This window comes from Mangifera indica, chromosome 10, assembly GCF_011075055.1.
Source record: "Mangifera indica cultivar Alphonso chromosome 10, CATAS_Mindica_2.1, whole genome shotgun sequence".
Lineage (NCBI taxonomy): Eukaryota > Viridiplantae > Streptophyta > Magnoliopsida > Sapindales > Anacardiaceae > Mangifera > Mangifera indica.
Window position 1 is genome coordinate 1,825,555 of NC_058146.1, and position 21,054 is coordinate 1,846,608.

General features: G+C 33.1%; 3 protein-coding genes and 1 pseudogene across 4 annotated transcripts; 3 read left to right on the top strand and 1 right to left on the bottom strand.

Moving 5' to 3' along the window:
- Positions 1–4,471: 4,471 nt before the first annotated feature.
- On the bottom strand, positions 4,472–6,239 carry LOC123227327 (expansin-like A1). 2 transcript variants are annotated; one of them, XM_044652090.1, is made up of 6 exons: positions 6,100–6,239; positions 5,761–5,876; positions 5,518–5,627; positions 5,265–5,443; positions 5,049–5,181; positions 4,472–4,908 (listed from the first exon to the last, which is right to left on the bottom strand). In XM_044652090.1, the coding sequence occupies exons 1-6, from the start codon at positions 6,117–6,119 to the stop codon at positions 4,666–4,668; spliced, it is 801 nt and encodes a 266-aa protein (XP_044508025.1). In that variant the 5' UTR covers positions 6,120–6,239; the 3' UTR covers positions 4,472–4,665. The 2 variants fall into 2 exon arrangements, with proteins under 2 accessions (XP_044508025.1, XP_044508026.1); XM_044652091.1 differs by having other exon boundaries at positions 5,761–5,831; positions 6,102–6,150.
- A 6,918-nt stretch (positions 6,240–13,157) lies between these two features.
- LOC123228466 lies at positions 13,158–13,801 on the top strand (annotated as a pseudogene).
- Positions 13,802–16,029: 2,228 nt separating this feature from the next.
- LOC123226679 (auxin-responsive protein SAUR62-like) lies at positions 16,030–16,687 on the top strand. Its single transcript, XM_044651202.1, has one exon. It carries the CDS (start codon positions 16,104–16,106, stop codon positions 16,509–16,511), a length of 408 nt encoding a protein of 135 aa, XP_044507137.1. The 5' UTR covers positions 16,030–16,103; the 3' UTR covers positions 16,512–16,687.
- A 1,782-nt stretch (positions 16,688–18,469) lies between these two features.
- Positions 18,470–19,129, top strand: LOC123226681 (auxin-responsive protein SAUR64-like). The gene has a single exon (XM_044651203.1). The coding sequence runs from the start codon at positions 18,599–18,601 to the stop codon at positions 19,007–19,009; it is 411 nt and encodes a 136-aa protein (XP_044507138.1). The 5' UTR covers positions 18,470–18,598; the 3' UTR covers positions 19,010–19,129.
- Positions 19,130–21,054: the final 1,925 nt, after the last annotated feature.

Genomic DNA, 21,054 nt, shown 5'->3' on the forward strand with positions numbered 1-21,054 from the left:
TAAACGTGCCCTACTCTTGTAAAACTTGCAAAAATCCTGCAATATTTTTGTGGCCAAATAACTATTTTCCACCAAAGGTTTGATGAAATTTGATTTCTTACTGGTTAACTATTGAAAACACAAATATAATTTATTTGTTAAATTTTATTGATATTATTAAAGGTAAAATTATTATTTAATAAAAATATTTAAAAAAATTAAAAATTTATCATATTTTTACTTTCAGATTTAAAAATTAATAAATTCTTTTATCCAAAGTTTAAAAAACTTATATTTCTCTCTTAAGATTTTTCAGTACACTATCAACAACCAGAGATGATGGTGACAACAACTTTTTCCCTCCCTTTCGACTTTTCTCTTAGTTTTGTAAGTCGTTTCTGAGTATCGACAATAGTGATTGGAAAAATTTTAAAGAGATATTAATTTTTCAAATCTTAGGTAAGAAAAAATTTGTTAATTTTTAAATTTAAAGGAAAAAATATGATAAATTTTTAATTTTTTAAATATTTTAGTAAATGAAAAATTTTACTATTGATAGCATCAATAAAATTTAACAAATAGATAGATATTTTGGTTTTTCATAACTAACAGGTGGGAAGTGGGCTTGCACCAAACCTTGGGTGGAAAATAGTTATTTGGCCTTCTTTTGTTGGAGTTTGAGCTTATTGATGCATGCATGGGCGATCTTCGAAGTGAAACTACCCCCTACCATGTCTCATATACTATTCAAGCGCATAAATCAATTATATGTTCTGCTAAACCATACGGAATAGTTATGGCAAAAGGCTGTAATTTAGGTCTTTGAAGATGACCATAGACATGGCTGCATGTACGTCTCTAAGCAGTTTACAAACAGTCAAATGACTAGAGCAGCGCAGCGAGAGTGAGAGAGAAAGAAGGTGACATCTGGGTTGTTAATGAACATTACTGACATATATATACGCTACCCGAATTGTTACTTTGTATAGACTACAATTATAATCAAAGAAAACAATAGCAATATGAAAATACTTCTTAGCAGAACGGCGCAATCATCACCTTGCGCCGTCCATCTTCAACTCTCTGTGCTTCTCCTATTAAAACTGTAAGGCATTGATGGGGACGAGGGTGAAGGGTCCTCCCTCTCTTTCTCATTAATGCATGAAGCTTGATTAAGAAGAGGGTTGGAGTGATGTCGTTGGTTAATGAGTGCAAGCAAGAAAAGAGAAGGCAGAGAGAGGTTGGGTGTGGTGCAATATTCAAGGGCGAATCCTACAGTGGTGGCGTGATTAAATTGGCTGTAAAATCGTTTTTAGACTGCAGTGCCATTGCAAGAATGTTGCATCAGTCACACGCTTAACCAATCATTAACCAACATATTGCCTAACTCTCCCTCACCTTAAATCTCAGTTCATTAATATATAACTTTTTTAGTTCTCTGGGATGTAGTCCTTTTTGTTCTTTAGGAGTCAAATCTTTTTTCTTTCAACATATATTTTATAAATCAAATCTTATATTGAAATATGAATAAAAGACACCGAACGCCCCAGTTAAGAGGATTCCAAAGTTAAATGACCATAATTGAAATCAAAAGGGGTGTTCCAATTCCTTTAATACCCAAGAACATATTTACTGATGACATAAAATCTTTTAAAATAGAGTGATGAATCAAACAAATTTGTTATTAACTTTAATAATATAGGACAAATATCTTTATATCAATATATTTTTTAGGTAAAACATTGAACGATCAAAGAATCTATCATGATCTTTATGAACAACTTTGAATCTAAACTTTGTAACGGGGTTCTCATGAATTTTTTGTAATTTTATAATATTAAAACAAACATGGTAGTTTTCATAAATCAATTTGGAAAGGGTCCATGTTCATATTTGAATTACAGGCACATTGATACTCGTTTTTGACTTCCACATAAATCATCCCCTAGATCAGTTTGGCTCTGTGAGTCTATCTTAATTGTACTACTAATAATTGACTAATAGTAGAAACCTTCAAAAACAAAAATTGTTAGGTGTTTTTTAAAGATACCCACCAACTCTAAAATACTAAACATTCTGCCTGCCTAATCACCACAGTGAATATTCTCGTGTTAGCTTATTGACTTGGAGTCAATCTTCTAAACTTGACCCAGTCTAAGATGCATGCCACATAAATCTGTCTGGCTACCTACCTTCTTTTTGGCTTAAAGAAATATGAAAAATTACCCTATTGATTAATACCTACACGAGATAGACCACCAGTTGAAACAATTGTCAAATTTTTAGATCAAAGTATGCCTTTTAACCTAGAAGCACATGCCAAGGCCAGCCCAATCATGTGATTGCATTGTACACTTTACATATCAAATTCTTAATTTACAACCCACAAAAACGAGTCAACGCCCTTTCCATTCATTCCAATTTCTCTTCAACCTTTGAAACTTTCATTAGGCTTGTTATTATAAAATAAAATCCCAACGTGGGAACTTATTTAATTAATAAAATTATGTATATTTTATTTTAAATATTTAATTAAATATTTAAATAATATATCATCATATAATTAAAGATTTTAAAATTATGATCAAATAATGTTTTATCATATGATAAAACATTATTTAAATATTTAATTATATACTTAAAATTGAATGTATATAATATTTGCTAAATACACTGCACCAATATGCATCCGCAATTAATAGAAGGGTAACACAAAATGGAAGTTTAATGGAATAAAAAGACTAGCATATAACAAATTAATTAGGATATAGTTTGTGTAGAGAATATTAATTTATCAATAACAAAAATGTCAATTACAATTAAACTTTTAAGTTTTAAAAAAAAGGGTGATGGGGTTAACAAAGATGGAAAAATAATTCAGAAGGGCAACTTTAGAATAAAATTTAGGATATTTATAACTTCCAGTTTAAAAATGATTTTGTAACATCCCTGATCCAATAACCTGATTCATTGTCAAGATATTGTCTATTTTGAACACACAGTCTATTATGGTTTTGCTTTTGGGTTTTGTAACCCAAAACGCATCTTAACAGTTTAAGGAGCTCACAGACTATTTAACCAGTCAAATTTTTTCACCTCTAACCAATGTGGAATACATAGACATAATACAGACAGATCCAACATCTTTTCCGTGCTTTGTCGATGTGAGATTCGCTTAAGGGTATCATAGATTTTCATTAGAGCAATACTATATATACTTACAATAAGTACATATACGATATATTATTATGTGATTGAATATTATTTTATTTTTAATTTAAAATCATTCACTCATTTGATGATATACATTAAATATATATTTATTTATATATTAAAAATAAATATGTATAATTTTATTGTTTTTTTATTATTGGGTTTGGAAAAAGCTTTAGTAAGACATAGACTATTGTTTTTTAATTTTTCAGTGGAGCTATTATGTTGACATGTCTCTCTTTTTACTTTCCGCCTAGTCATGAACATGTTTAGCCCAGTGGTAGGACCATAGGCCCAGCCCAACTTTACAACTATTGCCTTGGATGATGGGCTTCACACTTTTGGTACTGGGCCAGCTTCATTTTGATATTTTACTTTTTATTATTAGTATTAATTTGTCAAATGAGAATAGATTTCGGTTAAGTCTTATGTTATGGAAGTAACATGACAATGGATAATGTGATTACTAATTTACCATTACTATGACTCTAGTTTATGTATTAAAATATTATTAAAATAATATTATTTTTTTTTAAAATTTATTTTTATTAAAATTTTAATATAAATATAATCTCGTTTTTAGTAAAAATAATAAATAATATAGAGAATAATTAAAAAATACATATATATTAACAATAAGACAACAAATTGAAAAAATAATTTAATTAACTAACTTCATAATTTGAAAACATAAAAAAAAACCTAATATATTATTAATATCGAGAATATTTTAGAAAATACAAAAAATATATATCTTAACATAATACACGTTAGTTTGATAGAAAAAAAAAACTAATTTATACCTATTAATCTATAAAGTATATTTAAATAAAATAATATATCATTAATTTTTTATTATTATCAATCAAATACAATAATTATTTATATGGATTAATTTTATCGTACATTATGATAATTTATAACTGTAACTATTTTAGTTAATTTATTGATAATGTTTTATTTTTAGTAATAAAAATTTAACTAAACTAAACTTGCAATAAAATGGAATATTTAAGAAATAATAAATGTATTTGGTAAGAGAGAGAGAGAAGGATTTGAGTAATATGATAAGTTTCTTTTATAATGATATATAATTATTTATACTAAAATTTATATTCGTTATAAATACAAATAGTTTTATTATTTTACAAACAAACATACATTATTAATAAGAGTAATGTTATGTGTATATATTTTTAATATATAAGTTAGGTAGATAAATAATATATCATTATGTAATTGAATATTACTTTATCTTTAATTTAAAATCATTCAATCATATGATAACACATTATCCGTGCATCCAAATTATGAATCAAAAGTGTGTAGATATAGTTTTATTACATCCATAAATACATGTAATGTAACAAAGTTTAAAAAAAAAAATTCATAGACTTTTCCATGTGCTCTCATTTTCTATTCCTCTTAATTATTTGATTTATGTGTAATGTCCAAGGAATCAAAGTCCTCTCATTACCAAGTTCCATCATCACACTGAGAGCAACCCTCTTGTGCAATATCAGTAATCTGAATTCCTGAGTCATAAACAACTCCAGGTTTCCAATCAGCAGGAAGAACATTTTTTGCCCAAATATACTTCCCATCATACCCAGCTGTGACCACAAACCTCAACTGCAATGCCCCATTTGGCACTCTACTTGTATCCCAAATCGCCCCATAATTTCTACTCATGAATCCCCAGTTGGAAGAAGCCACCTGCAGAAAGTACATATACTTCAGCATAGAATTGGAGAGATACTAGGTTTGTTTTTACATTCCACCTCGCTCTGAGATACTAAGATAGGATTGAAATTTGTTTAATCTAAACTGACTGTTAAGCTCATTTTTGTACCAACCTGAGCCACATCCATTGAAACTATCTCTGTCTGACCACCCTGATACAGCACTTTAATCGCCAAGTAATATGGTTTCCTGCTTGATTCTTCCACCCGAACTGCCAAATTCTTGTTTTTGTATTCACATGGAACCCTGGAGGAATATGAATTATTTGACAGACAGAACTATTGGAAAGAAAATAATATAAGTAGAAGTCGGGCTTCAAATTTGCTTACCTTTTGTATTCCACATCAACAAGTCCAAGTTTCAAAATGTCTTTGCCCTTTCCCTGGTTAGCCATGGCCATGAAAGCTCTACTGCTTAGAACAAAGTCTGTTTTGTTATCTTTGTTAAGATCAGTCAAAATAAATTTGGTTCCTTTGGTGCTACATAGATCTTTGTCCTTGCATCTCACCTGTCAAATATTAAGTTGAAATCTATATTAACGAAAAATATTCACCAATAAACAAAATGTGCATATAAATTTACCTGAAAACAAGCACCACAACCAGCTCCATCTTTGTAAAGAGAAGAAACACCAGCTGCAAGGTGTCCATTACTCATTTCTACTGCCATGGAACCATACCCACAAGCTCCCGCTGCACCAAATCAGTTAAATTAAAAAAAAAAAACACCACCAAAAGTCTCATCAAAATAAATATCATCTAGGTCAGTGCCAAATTCAAGTACCAATTAAGTTTAACAAGTAAATGGTTATAACAGGAGACTTACATGAAAGTGCAGAGGCGTCGGAAAAATAAGCAACCTTAGATTGGTGAACACAGCGATCACAAGCTGTTGCAGAAGGCAAAATAAAGAAGAGAAAGCAAAGAAAGAAAGCCATCTTTCTGAGAAAGAGAAATAGATACGAAGTGGGACAACAGAACAAAGACAAAGAAACGAGAATATGAGATATATATAGAGAATGGTGAACACTTTCACAATTAACAGTAATTTGCGCAATTGTGGACTACAGGTCAGCATATTCAACAGATTGTAAGCTTTTTTTAATAGATTTCAATCTTTTGACGTTTTTAATTGTTATGTAAAATAAGAAACAGGATTACACACAGTGGCAAGAGGAAATCCATTTGCAGAAACTCGGAGGAGCAAAGGAAGACTGAGATTGGTCCAGTCACCGACTCTTCTCAAGCGGCTGTTTGTGTTCCTGTGAGAATATGAGACTTTCTTTCAAATTTAATAGATTTGCTTTTAAGAATATAGTATTTCTTTATAATATGTACAAAAATTATCATTCAATTGTTATGATACCATATCTTTCCTTTTCCAGGAATCTGTAACTCTTGTATGTCAAAATTAAATGCCATTAATTTTAGTTTGTATTGCAACCTGATTTGAGGATTGGGTTAAATTTAGAGCATTTTAACAATTACAATTACTTAGGTTTGCTACCAGGGAAAGTGAAAAGTAGCTATGGAATCATACAGTTTATCTGATTGAGAGAGGTTGTTTATTTGTTAATGCAGGGGGTTGTGAGGTCAATTAAGATATTAATAATATGATAATACTTGATCAACATAAAGGTAGACATTTTGTGGGCTTAATCAAAGTTGCATAAGTGCATGGTCCCAGTAAGAAGAAAAAAAAGGAAGAATTGAATTAGATAAGTTTGGTGAAATGATGATGATTGTATTGCTTGTTATTTAGTGTGGAAGATAATAACAAATTATGTACAAGTCCCACTCACCCAGCAAGAATATTATCATAACTCAACAGCTAGCCATGTTCTAAGGAGACTTAATCTGTGCTTTCTTTATCCTAATCTTAATATTAATCTGTGTTTTCTTTATCCTAATCTTGTTATTAATCTGTGTTTACAAGGAAATTGTTGATCTTTCTGTTTTTTGGGAGTTAGAATTTGAACAAATGGTTCTTTATGGATCCACTACCTACTTGTCAAGGTCTTAATAATTTTTACGGAGGTTTCTATTCAAGTCAAAGCTTGTTGGCTTCCAGACTGTCTTTTTCCAGGAAAACAGGTTGCAGTTGGATCATTGGTGTAAACCACAATGCGCTGTAAATTCTCCACTTGAAGGTATTGCTTACAGCTGCCTGCCTAGACATGGTGTTCACACTTTTTGGTCCATGGTGACACTTTCAATCATAATTATCCAGCTAACCAAGAGCTGATCCAGCACAATGCCATCTTGTTCAACCCTTTATTTTGAAGATTCAGCTACATTGCCTTCAAAGATAAGGCATCAGTACCCTTACAAGTTCATTGCCAGCTTTTGATATAATTAATATTAGCCAACAATTACATTCTTATGCCGATCAATTTCTTTTCTGTAAATTCAACAATAGATTGACTGTGAACCAAAAAGTCTCACCCAGAGAACCAATGTCTCTGCCATGCGTAAATCTTGCAACAGATAGTATGCAGAATACACAAAACCAGACAAAATCAAACCAACTTGCATATGTCTTGCAAGGCTTTACCTGGCCCTGCGGAAATTCTAATAGTTGTTAAAAAGAATGTTTGAAAATGCATGATGAAAGATGAACGTTTAATGATTATATTTGTTTTCCATGACATAACAATTTGGTATTTGATGGTAATACATTAAACATATCCAACGATGCAGCAACTGCAACTTCATGCATAAATATGCTGTAATTTTATTAAAAAACTCAAACGTTGGGCATTCAGAAGTTCAAATTTTCTTCGGTAGTTGAGTTTCTAGAGTGACCTGACTAGGAATTCATCCACTGTGATGTGCACTAAGTGTGAGCAAATGGGAGGTTTTGGAAGTGAAAGGTGAATTAAAGTGCTAATTTTGTGCTGCCTTGCAAATGAAAGTGCTCATAAAAGTGCGCCTCAGACCGACCAAATTTCTTGGTTGGCTTGATTTTCTACATGCCACCCACCTCAACCTGGTCTTTTGCGACTTACATATTGCACTAATTGTATCACTGGCAACAGAAACCACAATTTTTAAAGATATGAATGGTTGAAGCACTAAAAGGCATCATAAATTCTATAAGCTCCCTTCCCAGGTGGGGAATTTTCTCTTGTAATAGCCTCAACACTAAAAGGAAAAAAAAAGACAACTGATACGTGTAAGCCAGATTTCATTTTATGTAGCAAATATAAGCACGATAACAAAGAGATAAATTCGGACCATATGAAATAATGAAACAAATCAGTGGATTTGTTTTCAGATCAAAGTTTAATATAGGTCTTGGGTTGCTTTGTTTTGAAGTGTTTGGAAATGCGCTTCGTTTACTTAACATTTTATAATGGTATAGCCTTCATATAGAAACCACTTTCCCACTTATATTTTCTAAAGTAGAACAAAGGTCTGCTCTTGGAAAATCATCCAAAGACAAAGCAATTACAAAATTTGCTACTATCTTCTGTTTTAGAATTTTACTGGTTTTACTTCTCTAATTTTCCCTGTATAAAATGCTTATATTTCTGTCCCTTGTTCTCTTGTGGGTTAGTTGAGTTGTATTTAGAGTAATTGTTATTTTTTTCTTTCTTTATCATCAGTCCTGGAATTCCACATTATTAGTACTTGTTGAATCCTGGCAATTTCATCACTTATGAACTGAAGAGAATTGTTTAGTACTTAGCTCATTATGATAATCCATGTTAATTTTTTTTTCATTTTGTTGTTTCTAACATCACTTTGAGTACTTGGTCTGACTTCTGAAGCAAGAATAAATAAATATAAATATAAACTCTTAGCTAAAATTCAGATACTCAGACTGCTATTTGCAGTTGATTCCTTTTCTGGTCATGCTTTTATTTGTATGCTTATCATTTACATAGTTTATTCCCTAGTAATAAAACTTGACTAACAAATTTCTTGTTCAATTTCCTGCACATTGTCAATATCTATTCTCAACATCTTAAAGAGGTTGATGTAACCTGTACAGCTGTTGTTTACAAGTACAGTTGACTATTCTAGCAAGAACATCATGGTATCTTTGGTCTCAGAACATGTATCGATATATCCACTATGCCAGCATCGGTTTTGGAGTACCTTCTGAGTCATATATATAGTTGTTCCTTCTGAACTGTATATAGAGTTCTTCTCTTAATCTGAAGTCATTCATTCACAAGTCCCTAATTTTAGTGTCAGGCAGCATGATAAGCCCCAAGAGGCTCATAATCAGGGTGGTGAGGAGGAGCTAGAAGATGGAAGAAGTGAATGCAGGTAATTCTACTAAATCATCAGTAGCTTAGAAAGGCCATTTTGTTGTCTACACCACTGATCAAAAGCACTTTGTGTTACCCATAATGTATCTCAAGAACAACGTTTTCCTTAAGCTCTTAAAGGTGTCTGAGGAGGAGTTTGGAATATCAAGTGATGGCCCTATTACATTGCCATGTGCTGCAGGCTTCATGGCTAAAATAGTCTCACTCATCCGACAAGGTGTAAGTAAAGGTCTTGAGAAAGCTCTGCTTGATCTGATTACCGCCAGTCACTGCTCATTATCGTCAGCTTTCCATCAAGTACATATAGGCCAACTTTCAGTCTGTGGCTACTGAATTGTATTCTAATCCCAACTGGGTTCTGTAAATGATTGGAATTTCTGTGTATATGGTTTATGCACCATGTATCTTCTGATAATTCAAAAGAAGTTTTCACTGTAACATTGTTACAAAAAGAAAGAATCTGTATAGCATCAGATAAAACATTAAGGATCAACTCGAAACTTTTCGTAAATTATTGTGCATATCGGATCCGATCTCATGCTATATTCATGTTAGAAACAAATCAATCATTTTGCGGTTAATTATCTCAAACTGTTTTATTAGGATTTCAAAATTAAGAATTACTGTTTGAAATGATTCCCAGAGGCTCTGGAAAACCATTGGCTTTTAAGAATTATATTGAAATCTCTTCATATAAGTAGAACAAGTGATAATTATTCCTAGGAGGACAAAAAGTCAGAGATTGGCTCAGTAAGAGAAAGATACTCATTCTGCTGAAATTTCAATCCCTGTGGACATTAAGCCTATTTCCTATAATGGAAAGTTCACAGCTGCGGGATGTTATTTATGAATGATTTGAATCACACATTGTTTATATAAGTTTTTCAAGAGATTTATGAACAAACTTTGTTTCATGAGCTTGTAAAGGGCTAGACAAGAGGGGTGGTCGCACACGCACAAGAATTGAACCAAAAACTTGAGTTGTGCAAACCAGGCGAAATAAAATACTTACTCCATGTTTTTTGACTTGATTTCTGTTAAAACTAAGTTCCTAACTATATATCATTAATTTCCTTCTTCTGATGTTCACATTGTTTAAAGCTGTTTCTGCTCTTGTAAAATTTAGAAGAGCTTGTTGAATCCAGGAAGATTATTCTTTCTGTGAATAAAATCCTAAAGGACTATGATTCATAATCACACCTCAAGCTTTTGCTCTTACTGTTTCTGTCTCGTTATCCAACAGCCTTGTTTTGTGGCTGATTTAGATAAATGCAGTACTTTGTGCCATGGTATGACTATGTAGAATGAGTTGCAACCTGCCAGAGTCTTTGGGTGCAGGCAGATGCTTGGAGCCATCAAGGTTGTTCTCTCATTTAGTTTTAGTCCTAATCAATGTCCTACTATAGAACATTAACCAATTCTTCTAAACTTCTTTGCAGCTTTGTGCGAAACTGCAAATTTGTATTTTATTGCTATGTACCATTTTTTGGTCAAATTAAGTTTATTGTTAAATAACAGAATTCACTATGAAGATACATAAGACAGTAGGAAAACGCTGGTAGAATATTTAGGAAAAATCCCGGGTATTGGGCCTTGCAAAATTCGGTTGTTCTATCTGAGGAAGATTATGTACAAAATTATAATGAACTTGAAGGACTCTCAGAGAGTTGAAATTGTGAAGTGGACAAATTTATTCCATATTATTCAAGTAGTTGACTTTTTTAAAGAAAAGCAGCCAATTTGCTTATCATGTTATTTTATTTTCCTTTAGCCGATTTCTACGTATGCCAGCATAGGTTTTGGAGTAACAAATAACAATTCTTGTATCACGTAAGTACAGTTCTTCCAAGTGTCATATATATAGATAAGCTATGCTAATTAACCATATTCCATCCACTTAACAGCTATTAAACCACTTGTGCTTTCTTGTTTTAAGTTATCTATTCACGAGTTGCAAATATACAATTTAAGTAAGGTTTAGTGTTTAAGGTTGTCAGACAACATGTTAAACCCCAAGAAGCTAGTGGTCAGGCTAACGAGGAAAAGCTACAAGATGGAAGAAGTGAATGCGGGTAATTCTGATAAACCGTCAGTAGCTGAGAAAGGCCATTTTGTGGTCTACACCACTGATGAAAAGCGTTTTGTGTTTCCCTTAATCTATCTCAACAATAACATCTTCCTTGAGCTCTTAAAGTTGTCCGAGGAGGAGTTTGGACTATCAAGTGATGGCCCTATTACTTTGCCATGTGATGCAGTCTTCATGGATAAAATAGCCTCTTTCATTCAGCAAGGTGTAAGTAAAGGTCTCGAGAAAGTCCTGCTCCATTTGATTACTGCCAGTCATTGCTCATTATCTGCCTCTTTTCATCAAGTACATATAGGCCAACATTCAGTCTGTGGCTACTGAATTGTATTCTAATGTCAACTGGGTTCTGTAAATGATTGGAAATATTTCTGTGTTTATATAGTTTATGCACCATGTATATATTGATAATTCAAAAGAATTTTTCAGTGTAAAATAGTAACAATAAAGCATGAATCAGTATTGAATATCAACAAAAAACGTAAAGGATCTATTCCTTGAAATTTTCCTGAAATTTCTTTTGCATGATAGAAACAAAAAATATTTTTGAAATTAATCTCAAACTGCCTAATGAGGAATTTAAATTTAGGAAGTTCTGTTAAAAATGATTCCCCAGAGGCTCTGGAAAACCATTGGCCTAAAGAATTATATTGAAATCTCTTCAAATAAGTTGTACCAGTGAGTATAATCTTAAGAGAACATAAGTTAGGCTCAGAAAGGTAAAAGATACTCATTCTGCTGAACTTACATGCCTTCTGGATATTAAGCCTAATTCCCAAAACGGGAAGTTACCGGTTGCGTGCTTGTCTTTGTATAGCCTTGTTTTATGGCTGATTAATTCATATTAAAGTTGTAGTTTATGCCATGATATGCCTATGTAGAATGAGTTGCAACCTGCCTTGGCCATGATTGCCAGCAAATGCTTGGAGCCACCAAGGTTGTGCTCTTATTTAATTCAAGTTCCCAAATTCCCAATCATGGTGGGATGAGAGGAGAAAAAAAGAGTAAATAGAGAACATTAACCAATTCTCTAGATTTCTTCTAGTGCATAGGCAAAACTCCAAATCCCTTGTACTACTAGATTTTTCCTAAACTGTATTTTATTCGTATACTCTTCTTTGGTTTAAATTATGTGCATTGACAAATAACAGAATTCACTATGAGATCTTAACACCAAGATACATAAGATAGTAAGAAAAAATAAATCAAAAGACTCTGGAAAATCCAAAGAATGGGGTCTGGCAAAAACTAACTCACTTGTTCTATCTGAGTAATATTATATACAACTATAACAAACTTGAAGGAATCTTGGTAAGTGAAGATCTGAAGGGGACAAATATATTCAGGTAGTTGTATTCAAAGGAGAAACAGCTGATTCGAATCATATTATTTCATTTTCCCTATGTTGGTGTCCATGTTGCTCTTATAGTTAGTATCTGAATCATGCAGTCTAACATGGATGATGACAATATTTTTGCGTTGAAAGTCACAGCACATGGGCTTGTACCTTGCACATTTATCCAATAGGATTTTGGTCTAACAAGAACAGAACATAGTTTGAATAACCATTTGATTTTGTTTGATTTCTGTTTTCTCCAAGGAAAATAATTTCTTAACCTAAGTGGCCCTAAAACTTTTAATGCAACCCCCTTGGCAGAAGAAAACAAAGGCATAGAAACCAAGTGCTGGAGTCCTACAGTGCTCAACATCCAAACCATCTATCTATTTTATGATCACATGGCCTTGTTTCCAGTTAGCACAACGTAAAGAAGACAACAATAAGTGATCCCGGCAAGACTCGTGTATAAATATAACAACTAAACACTGAGCTCCCATAGAACTTATTCCAAAGTTAAAAACATATCCTCAATAGCAAAAACTTCCGGTTTGTCCAAGTTCTAAATCTAATATTTCTAATTATGATAAATTCGAAAAGGCTTGTTGAATTGGCAAGGAAGTGGCAGAAAATGGCTTCTACAAAGCGCAGGAGAATCTCATATCCAAGAAATTTTGTTGCTGATAAAGGCCATTTTGTTGTGTATACAACAGATGAAAAAAGGTTCATGGTCCCTTGGAATACCTCACTCAAAATGTCTTCAGGGAGCTCTTAAGATTGTCTGAAGAAGAGTTTGGTCTTCCCAGCCAGGGGGCCATCACATTGCCTTGTGATAGTACCTTCTTGGAGTATGTCATTTCATTGTTCCAGGGATGCATTCCTGAAGAATTGGAGAAGGCTTTGCTCACTTCCATTGCTCCATGTCACCACCTGGCATCATCTTCTCTTGCTCGAGGACAAAGCCAACAAACACTAATTTTTGGCTACTGAAAAAAATGATAGAAATGACTGTAGATAAATTGACTGTAAACAGATTATACACTTCCTGATGAAGTATTGTTATAATAAAATTTTCATTCTTTGTTTTTAATCTTGTAAATCAGTAATTAAAAATAGGGGAAAGTGAAGTTTGTTATGTTCTTTCCATATAATAAAATCTTGATCTTAATTTTCACTCTATTTCACTTTTTGCTACAAGAATCTTTTCTCCAGATGATCTTCATCTAGAAAAAGTATCTGGTGATATAAAATTGTTCTTCAGGGATATTTTCTCAGAGTTGCTGTTAATTTTCTTATGAGCACTCTCCTAATTTTACTCAAGTAGCTTAGTTTGAAAGAGGAAGAAGCCAAGTTGCAGATCATGTTAACCATATTCCTTGTGCTCTCTCATTCTAAGTCATCCATTCATGAGTCGCAAATATACAGGTTAAAGTTTAAGGTTTAGGTAATTAGGCAGCATGATAAACCCCAAGAAGCTAATGGTCAGGCTGGCAAAGGAAGACCAGAAGATGGAAGATGTAAACGTGGGATATTCTAATAAACCGTCAGTAGCTGAGAAAGATCATTTTGTAGTCTATACCACTGATGAAAAGCACTTTGTGTTTCCCTTAATGTATCTCAACAATAACACCTTCCTTGAGTTCTTAAAGGTGTCCGAGGAGGAGTTTGGACTATCAAATGATGGCTTTATTACTTTGCAATGTGATGCAGTTTTCATGGATAAAATAGCCTCTCATCATTCAACAAGGTGTAAGTAAAGGTCTCGAGAAAGTTCTGCTCCATTTGATTACTGCCAGTCACTGCTCATTATCTGCCTCTTTACTTCAAGTACATACAGGCCAACATTCAGTCTCTGGCTACTGAATTGTATCATAATCTCAACTGTGTTCATATAGTTTATGCACCATGTATAATTTGACAATTCAAAAGAAATTTTCTGTGTAAAATAGCAACTCTAAGGCATGAATCAGTATTGCATATCAACAGAAAACATAAAGGATCAAGTCCTTTGAACTTTCCTGAAATTTCTTTTGCATGTTAGAAACAAATTATATTTTTGCAATTAATCTCAAACTGCTTACTGATGAAATAAAATTTAGAAAGTTCTGTTAAAAATGATTCCCAGAGGCTCTGGAAAACTGTTGGCTTTAAGAATTATATTGAAATCTCTTCAAATAAGTTGTACCAGTGAGCAGTAATCTTAAGAGAGCATAGGTTAGGCTCGGAAAGGTAAAAGATACTTATTCTGCTGAACTTACATACATGCCCCTGGGACATTAAGCCTAATTCCCAGAGTGGGAAGTTCAGGGCTGAGTGCTTGTCGTAGTATTGCCAGGTTTTTATGGCTGATTAATTTGTACTAATGTTGTAGTTTATGCCCTGATCTGACTATGTAGAATGAGTTGTTACTTTGGCCTTGAATGCCAACAGATGCTTGCAGCCATCAAGGTTGTGCTCTTATTTAGTTCAAGTTCCCAAACGAGTTGGGATGAGAGGAGAAAAACCAAGTAAATAGAGAACATTAGCCAGTTCTCTAAATTTCTTCATGCACATTGGCAAAACTCCAAATCGCTTGTACTACTTCAAGTTTTGTGCTATATTGTATTTTTACACATATACTCTTCTTTGGACTAAATTACTATGACATCATTGCTAAATAACATAATTTACAATGAAGATACATAAGACAGCAGGAAAAGATAAGTAAAAGACTTTGAAAAATCCAAAGAATGGGGCCTGGCAAAACCAACTTACTTGTTCTATCTGAAAAAAATTATGTACATTTATAACAAACTTGAAAAGGAATCTTGGCAAGTGAAGATCTGACGAGGATAGATTTTTTCAGGTAGTTATATTTGAAATAAAAACAGCCAATTCGCAAATCATATTATTTTATTTTCCTTATGTTGGTTCCCATGTCTCTTTTATATTCAGTATCTGAATCATGCAGTCTAACATGGATGATGACAATATCTTTGCATTGAAAGTCACAGCACAACGAAAACACATGCGCTTGTACCTTGCACATTTATCCAATAGGATTTTGGTTTAACAAGAACAGAACATGCCATTTGATTTTGTTTGATTTTTTTTTTTTCTCCAAGGAAAACAACTTCTTAACCTAAGTGGCCCTAAAAATTTTAATGCAACTCTCTTGGTAGAAGAAAACAAAGGCATAACAACCATGTGATGGTGTCCTACATGGGGCATTCATGCATAACAATAATAAAAACATATGCTCAATATCCAAAACATCTATCCAGTTTATGATCACATGGCCTTGTTTCCAATTAGCACAACACAAAGAAGACAACAGTAAGTGATCCTGGCAAGATTTCTGCATATATATATATATATATATATAACAAATAACCACTGAGCTCCCATAGAACTTATTCCCAGCTTAAAAACATATCCTCAATAGCAAAAACTTCTAGTTTGTCTAAGTTATAAATCTAATATTTCCAATCATGATTAACCCGAAAAGGTTTGTCGACTTGACAAGGAAGTGGCAGAAAATGGCTTCTGCGAAGCGTAGGAGAATCTCATATCCAAGAAGTTTTGTTGCTGATAAAGGCCATTTTGTTGTGTATACAACTGATGAGAAAAGGTTCATGGTTCCCTTGGAATTCCTCACTCAAATTGTCTTCAAGGAGCTCTTAAGATTGTCCGAGGAAGAGTTTGGTCTTCCCAGCCATGGAGCCATCATATTGCCTTGTGATAGTACCTTCTTGGAGTATGTCATTTCATTGGTCCAAGGACGCATTCCTGAAGAATTGGAGAAGGCATTGCTCACTTCCATAGCAACATGTCACCACCTGGCATCATCTTCTCTTGCTCCAGGACAAAGCCAACAAACACTTATATTTGGCTACTGAAAAAAAATTGATAGAAATGACTGTAGATATATTGACTGTAAACAGATTACACAGTTCTTGATGAAGTATTGTTAAAAAAAAATTTTCATTCTTTATTTTTAATCTTGCAAATCAATGATTAAAATGTTTTCTGTCATGAATTGACTGTGAATGAGAATTGCCATTTTGTGATTAGTATTTCCAGCAGCCCATGGTGACTTACTTCCTGAACAGGTAAATGCAGATTATAATTTTACCAAATCATTTTAATTCTTTGAGTTTCTAGCGATCTATTTAACGAGTGAACTTAAATTAAACACTTATAAAACTCAGAAAAAAAATCTGGATGTAAGCTGTGAAAGTCATGAAAGTAGAGAATATTTAGATAGGCCTTGGGACAAGGATTTCTTCAGTTTGGTTAGTTGGCAAGTCCTAAATATAGGGGAAAGTAAAGTATATTAAGTTTTTTTTTTTCCATATAATAAAATCTTGATCTTAATTTTCCTTCTCTATTTTGCTCTTCGCTACAAAAATCTTAACCCTGGATGATCTTATTTTCTGATAAATATTGCCAGTACCCTGAGACCTATTTTATGAGGGAGCATAAATTAAATTCATAATACTCAGAAAAAATCCTGCATGTAAGCTGTGAAAATTATGAAGGTAAAGAAGACATAACTAGACCAAGAGAGAAGTATATTTTGAAGGTGGCTGCAGAATTAGTATTGGGGAGGCAAATTCTGCTATGTTCTCAATTAAAAAAATTCTCAATTGTAATTTTATTTTTATGTTTCATTCTTCCAAAAAGATTCTTATTCATCAAGAACTACAATATGTTGATAAATAACATATAATTCTTCGATGAATCTATTAAGCTTCATCGAAATTAGTGTCAATTCTTTTATTTTTCTTACTAGTTTACGTCACCTATTTTGGTTTTTAGACAAAATCTAGCTATAACGAACTTAACTGTTATGTACTCTCTTTTGGTTTGAAGTAAATTAAATAACAGAACTAGCTATAAAGATACACAAAACGCTAAGAAAGGACATGGAAATTTCTTGGGACTATATTCCAAGAAATGGAGCCTTGCAAAACTAACTCATTTGTTCCATATGAGGAACTGCTTGTTCTGTTTGTTTATCATTGTAAATATCTATGCTTTAATTCTAGAATCTAATATGCTGATGTTTTCGAGTAGCTAGCATAGATAATTTAAAAAGAAAACAAGCAGGAACACCCAAAATTTAGTCAAAGTATTCCAAAGTTGTGACTTTAATATGACACATTTAGGTGATTCTCACATCCACAAAGTATGAAAAAAATTACGTTTGTATTTTACATCGCTTAGGGATAAAAAGATAAAACTGGTTAGATAATCTATAAGTTCTTTAAACTGTTAATATTTGTTTTGATTTGCAAAGTCCATAAACAAGCAAATCTGTGATAAACTGTGTGCAAAATAGATAATATCTTAACAATTTGTCCCACTACCTAACTCAAATCTAAATAACTATTTTAGTTTTGGCTCCCAATCTGAGATGAGAGACTCCTCTTATATTAATTCAAGTTCTTCTATACACCTCTTCAAGGACAACCAAAATACCTGGGCAATATTATATACAATTAACCAACCTGACAGAATCTTAAAACTAAACGAAGATCTTAAAATATAGGGTAGTTATTTTCAATAAAAAAGAACTAGGCACTTGAACAGAATCTGAAACCTTGTAAATTCCTACTCTCAACGTCGGCTGAGTATTCTTCCCCATTTTGTTACATAGGCAGGATTCTGGCCTCAGACTTCTGTGTGGGTCCAGGAATTTTAATGCATTGGACTGGAAGAAGAAAACAAATGCATAATAAACAAAGTGACAGTGGCCAACCACTCAATTTCTTAACCACCTCTCTAGAGTGATGATCACAAGACCTTACTTGAAATCATCACAACATCGATAAGAGAACATTAGCGGTTCTGCCTTCCTTGTGGATATATATATCACAACTGCCATTAGCTTCTGCAGACACTCAAAATCCTGCTTAAAACATTGTCCCTGGGACAAAAGAGTTCTTTTCTTTTTTTCAAAGTCTCATTCTGATCTTCACCCATGATCAACACAAAAAGGCTTATTGAATTGGCAAGGAAGTGGCGGAGAATGACTTCTGCAAAGCGAAGGCGAATCTCATATCCAAGAAGTTTTGTTGCTAGTAAAGGCCATTTTGCTGTGTATACAACTGATAAGAAGAGGTTAATGTTTTCCTTGGAATATCTGAGTCGAAATGTCTTCATGGAGCTCTTGAGAATGCCTGAGGAAGAGTTTGGTCTTCCCAGCCAGGAAGCTATCACATTGCCTTGTGATAGTACTGTCTTCGAGTATATGATTTCATTGGTCCAAGAACACATGCCTCAAGAGTTAGAGAAGGCTTTGCTCACCACTACAGCAACATGTCACCAACTGGCATCATCTTCTCTTGTTCAAGGACAGAGTCATCAACAAACACTTATATTTGGCTACTGAAAAGATCTTGATAGCAAGGACTCTTTACGCTCATAATTGTTTACCAATGATGTAATTAAATTTCCCACACTGATTTTCATTTTGTAAATGCAAAATAAAGTATATACATTTCCTCTTTCATAAATTGTTGTGTTCTTTATGGACTGCTGATTTTCCTTACATAATCAAGGGAAAAAGATGATGTTGAAGAAATGTCTTTTCATTTTAAATCCCCTTAGCATATGATTGAATTTTCAGAGAACTCGAAATTAGGTTCATGAGATTCAGAAAGTAGGCATGCTAAAAACAGTGAATTATGAAGATAGATCAAAAGCAACTGAGCACAGAGAGCAGGATCACTTTACACTGGCTAGTTGCAATATCCCATTTATAATTTTTCAGGAGGAAGAGATATATTAGTTCATGTTGCAATCTTAGTGAAGTAGGCCCTTGAAGTAAAGTAGACCTACTGGGTTCATGGGAAAACATATCCCTACATGACCAAGTATGTAACAACTGTAGAAAAATCCCACTTCGACGGAGCAAGAGAGAGATTTTGAAATTTCTGGACATCTCACCTCATTTGGAATGATAACTGTTATAATTTTGAAAGAGAAAAGAAAACAGAGTGTTTCTCTTAAATTGAGAGCAACGTATTTAAAGCAAAGAAAAACTTCATTTTATTAACTTCAGAAACATTACAATTTAAAGTTTAATTAATAATAACCCACTAAAGTCATGGTCCTAAGATTATGCCATGATCAAAAATAGCAACCCACTAAAGTTATGGCCCTAAGATTATGCCATGATCAAGAACATGAATTAATAATAACCCACTAAAGTCATGCTCCTAAAATTAAGCTATGATCAAGAACATGAATAAAAAATAACCAACACAAAAAACATGAACAATTTGAAATATTCAACTAAGCAACATTTATGATTCCATATCAACAATCCTAAACATGTCTTCTAACAATAACAAAAGAGTGGTTAAATAATTTATGAATACTTAAACTGTTAAGATATATTTTAAATTGAAAAACCTAAAAATTTAACTATGAGTAATTGCATGTCAGGTGTATTGACCAAGATGTTACAAAATATTACATTATATGACAATTATAACATTGAAACATACAATTTTACTTGATCATAGTCACCGTGAATGTTTTGTTTGCATAAAATTCTTAGCCTTCATCAAAGGTCCAATCACTTCTTGTTTGTTCCTTCTAGTTTATATCTATTATTGTTATACTTAGAGAGATTACAACCCTCACGAAACTAATAGAAGCTAGTGTGTTCTTTAACCGCAAGACAGAAAGGATGTGCTCTCCTATGACAAAGTCATTCAAACATCTAGTCTTATATAACTAACTACTCAAAACCTAAACATCCATTTCTAATTACCATAACTTATGAAAATTGTCAAATTATATTTTATTTCTTTTTTTTGCTGGTTCTAGCATAAGTTCCTCTTCTATATATATATGAGCAAATTCTGATAACATTATGCACAACAGAAGCCTAACCAAGAAATATAATCTTTGCATCTTCTAAATTCACTTCTTCAAAATTCACAGTTTATAATCATAATTAACTCAAAGAGGGTAGCTGAATTCACCAGAAGGTGGCACAAAATGCCTGCGATGAAGCGCCCGAAAACCCTGTTTCCTGGATGTGATGCAGATCAGAGTTCACCAATCGCTAGTAAAGGCCTATTTGTTGTGTACATCACTGATGGAACGTGGTTCAGAATTCCCCTGGGATATCTCAGGTCCAGTGTCTTCAGGGAACTCTTAAGAATATCTGAAGAGGAACTTGGACTTCCAACTGATGGACCTATCACATTGCCTTGTGATAGTGCCTTCCGGGAGTAGGTCATGTCATTGCTCAAAAGATGCATTCCCGAGGATCTAGAGAAAGCTCTGCTCACTCACCTGGAAACATATGATTACTCAATGTTGACTCAGTTTGCTCTGGGACAAAGCCATCGACAAACACTTATTCGTAGTTACTGAAGCAATCTATGCAGCAGCTTGTATGTATAATTTGCAGCTCTGCTG

Bases quoted from the DNA above. Each gene is read 5' to 3' on its own strand.
- LOC123227327 (XM_044652090.1), bottom strand. From the start codon at position 6,119: ATGGATTTCCTCTTGCCACT. The intron at 5,444-5,517 runs GTAAATTTATAT...AATATTTGACAG, and splicing joins GTTGTGGTGCTTGTTTTCAG to GTGAGATGCAAGGACAAAGA. The intron at 4,909-5,048 runs GTTGGTACAAAA...TACTTTCTGCAG, and splicing joins TTTCAATGGATGTGGCTCAG to GTGGCTTCTTCCAACTGGGG.
- LOC123226679 (XM_044651202.1), top strand. From the start codon at position 16,104: ATGATTAACCCGAAAAGGTTTGTCGACTTGACAAGGAAGTGGCAGAAA.
- LOC123226681 (XM_044651203.1), top strand. From the start codon at position 18,599: ATGATCAACACAAAAAGGCTTATTGAATTGGCAAGGAAGTGGCGGAGA.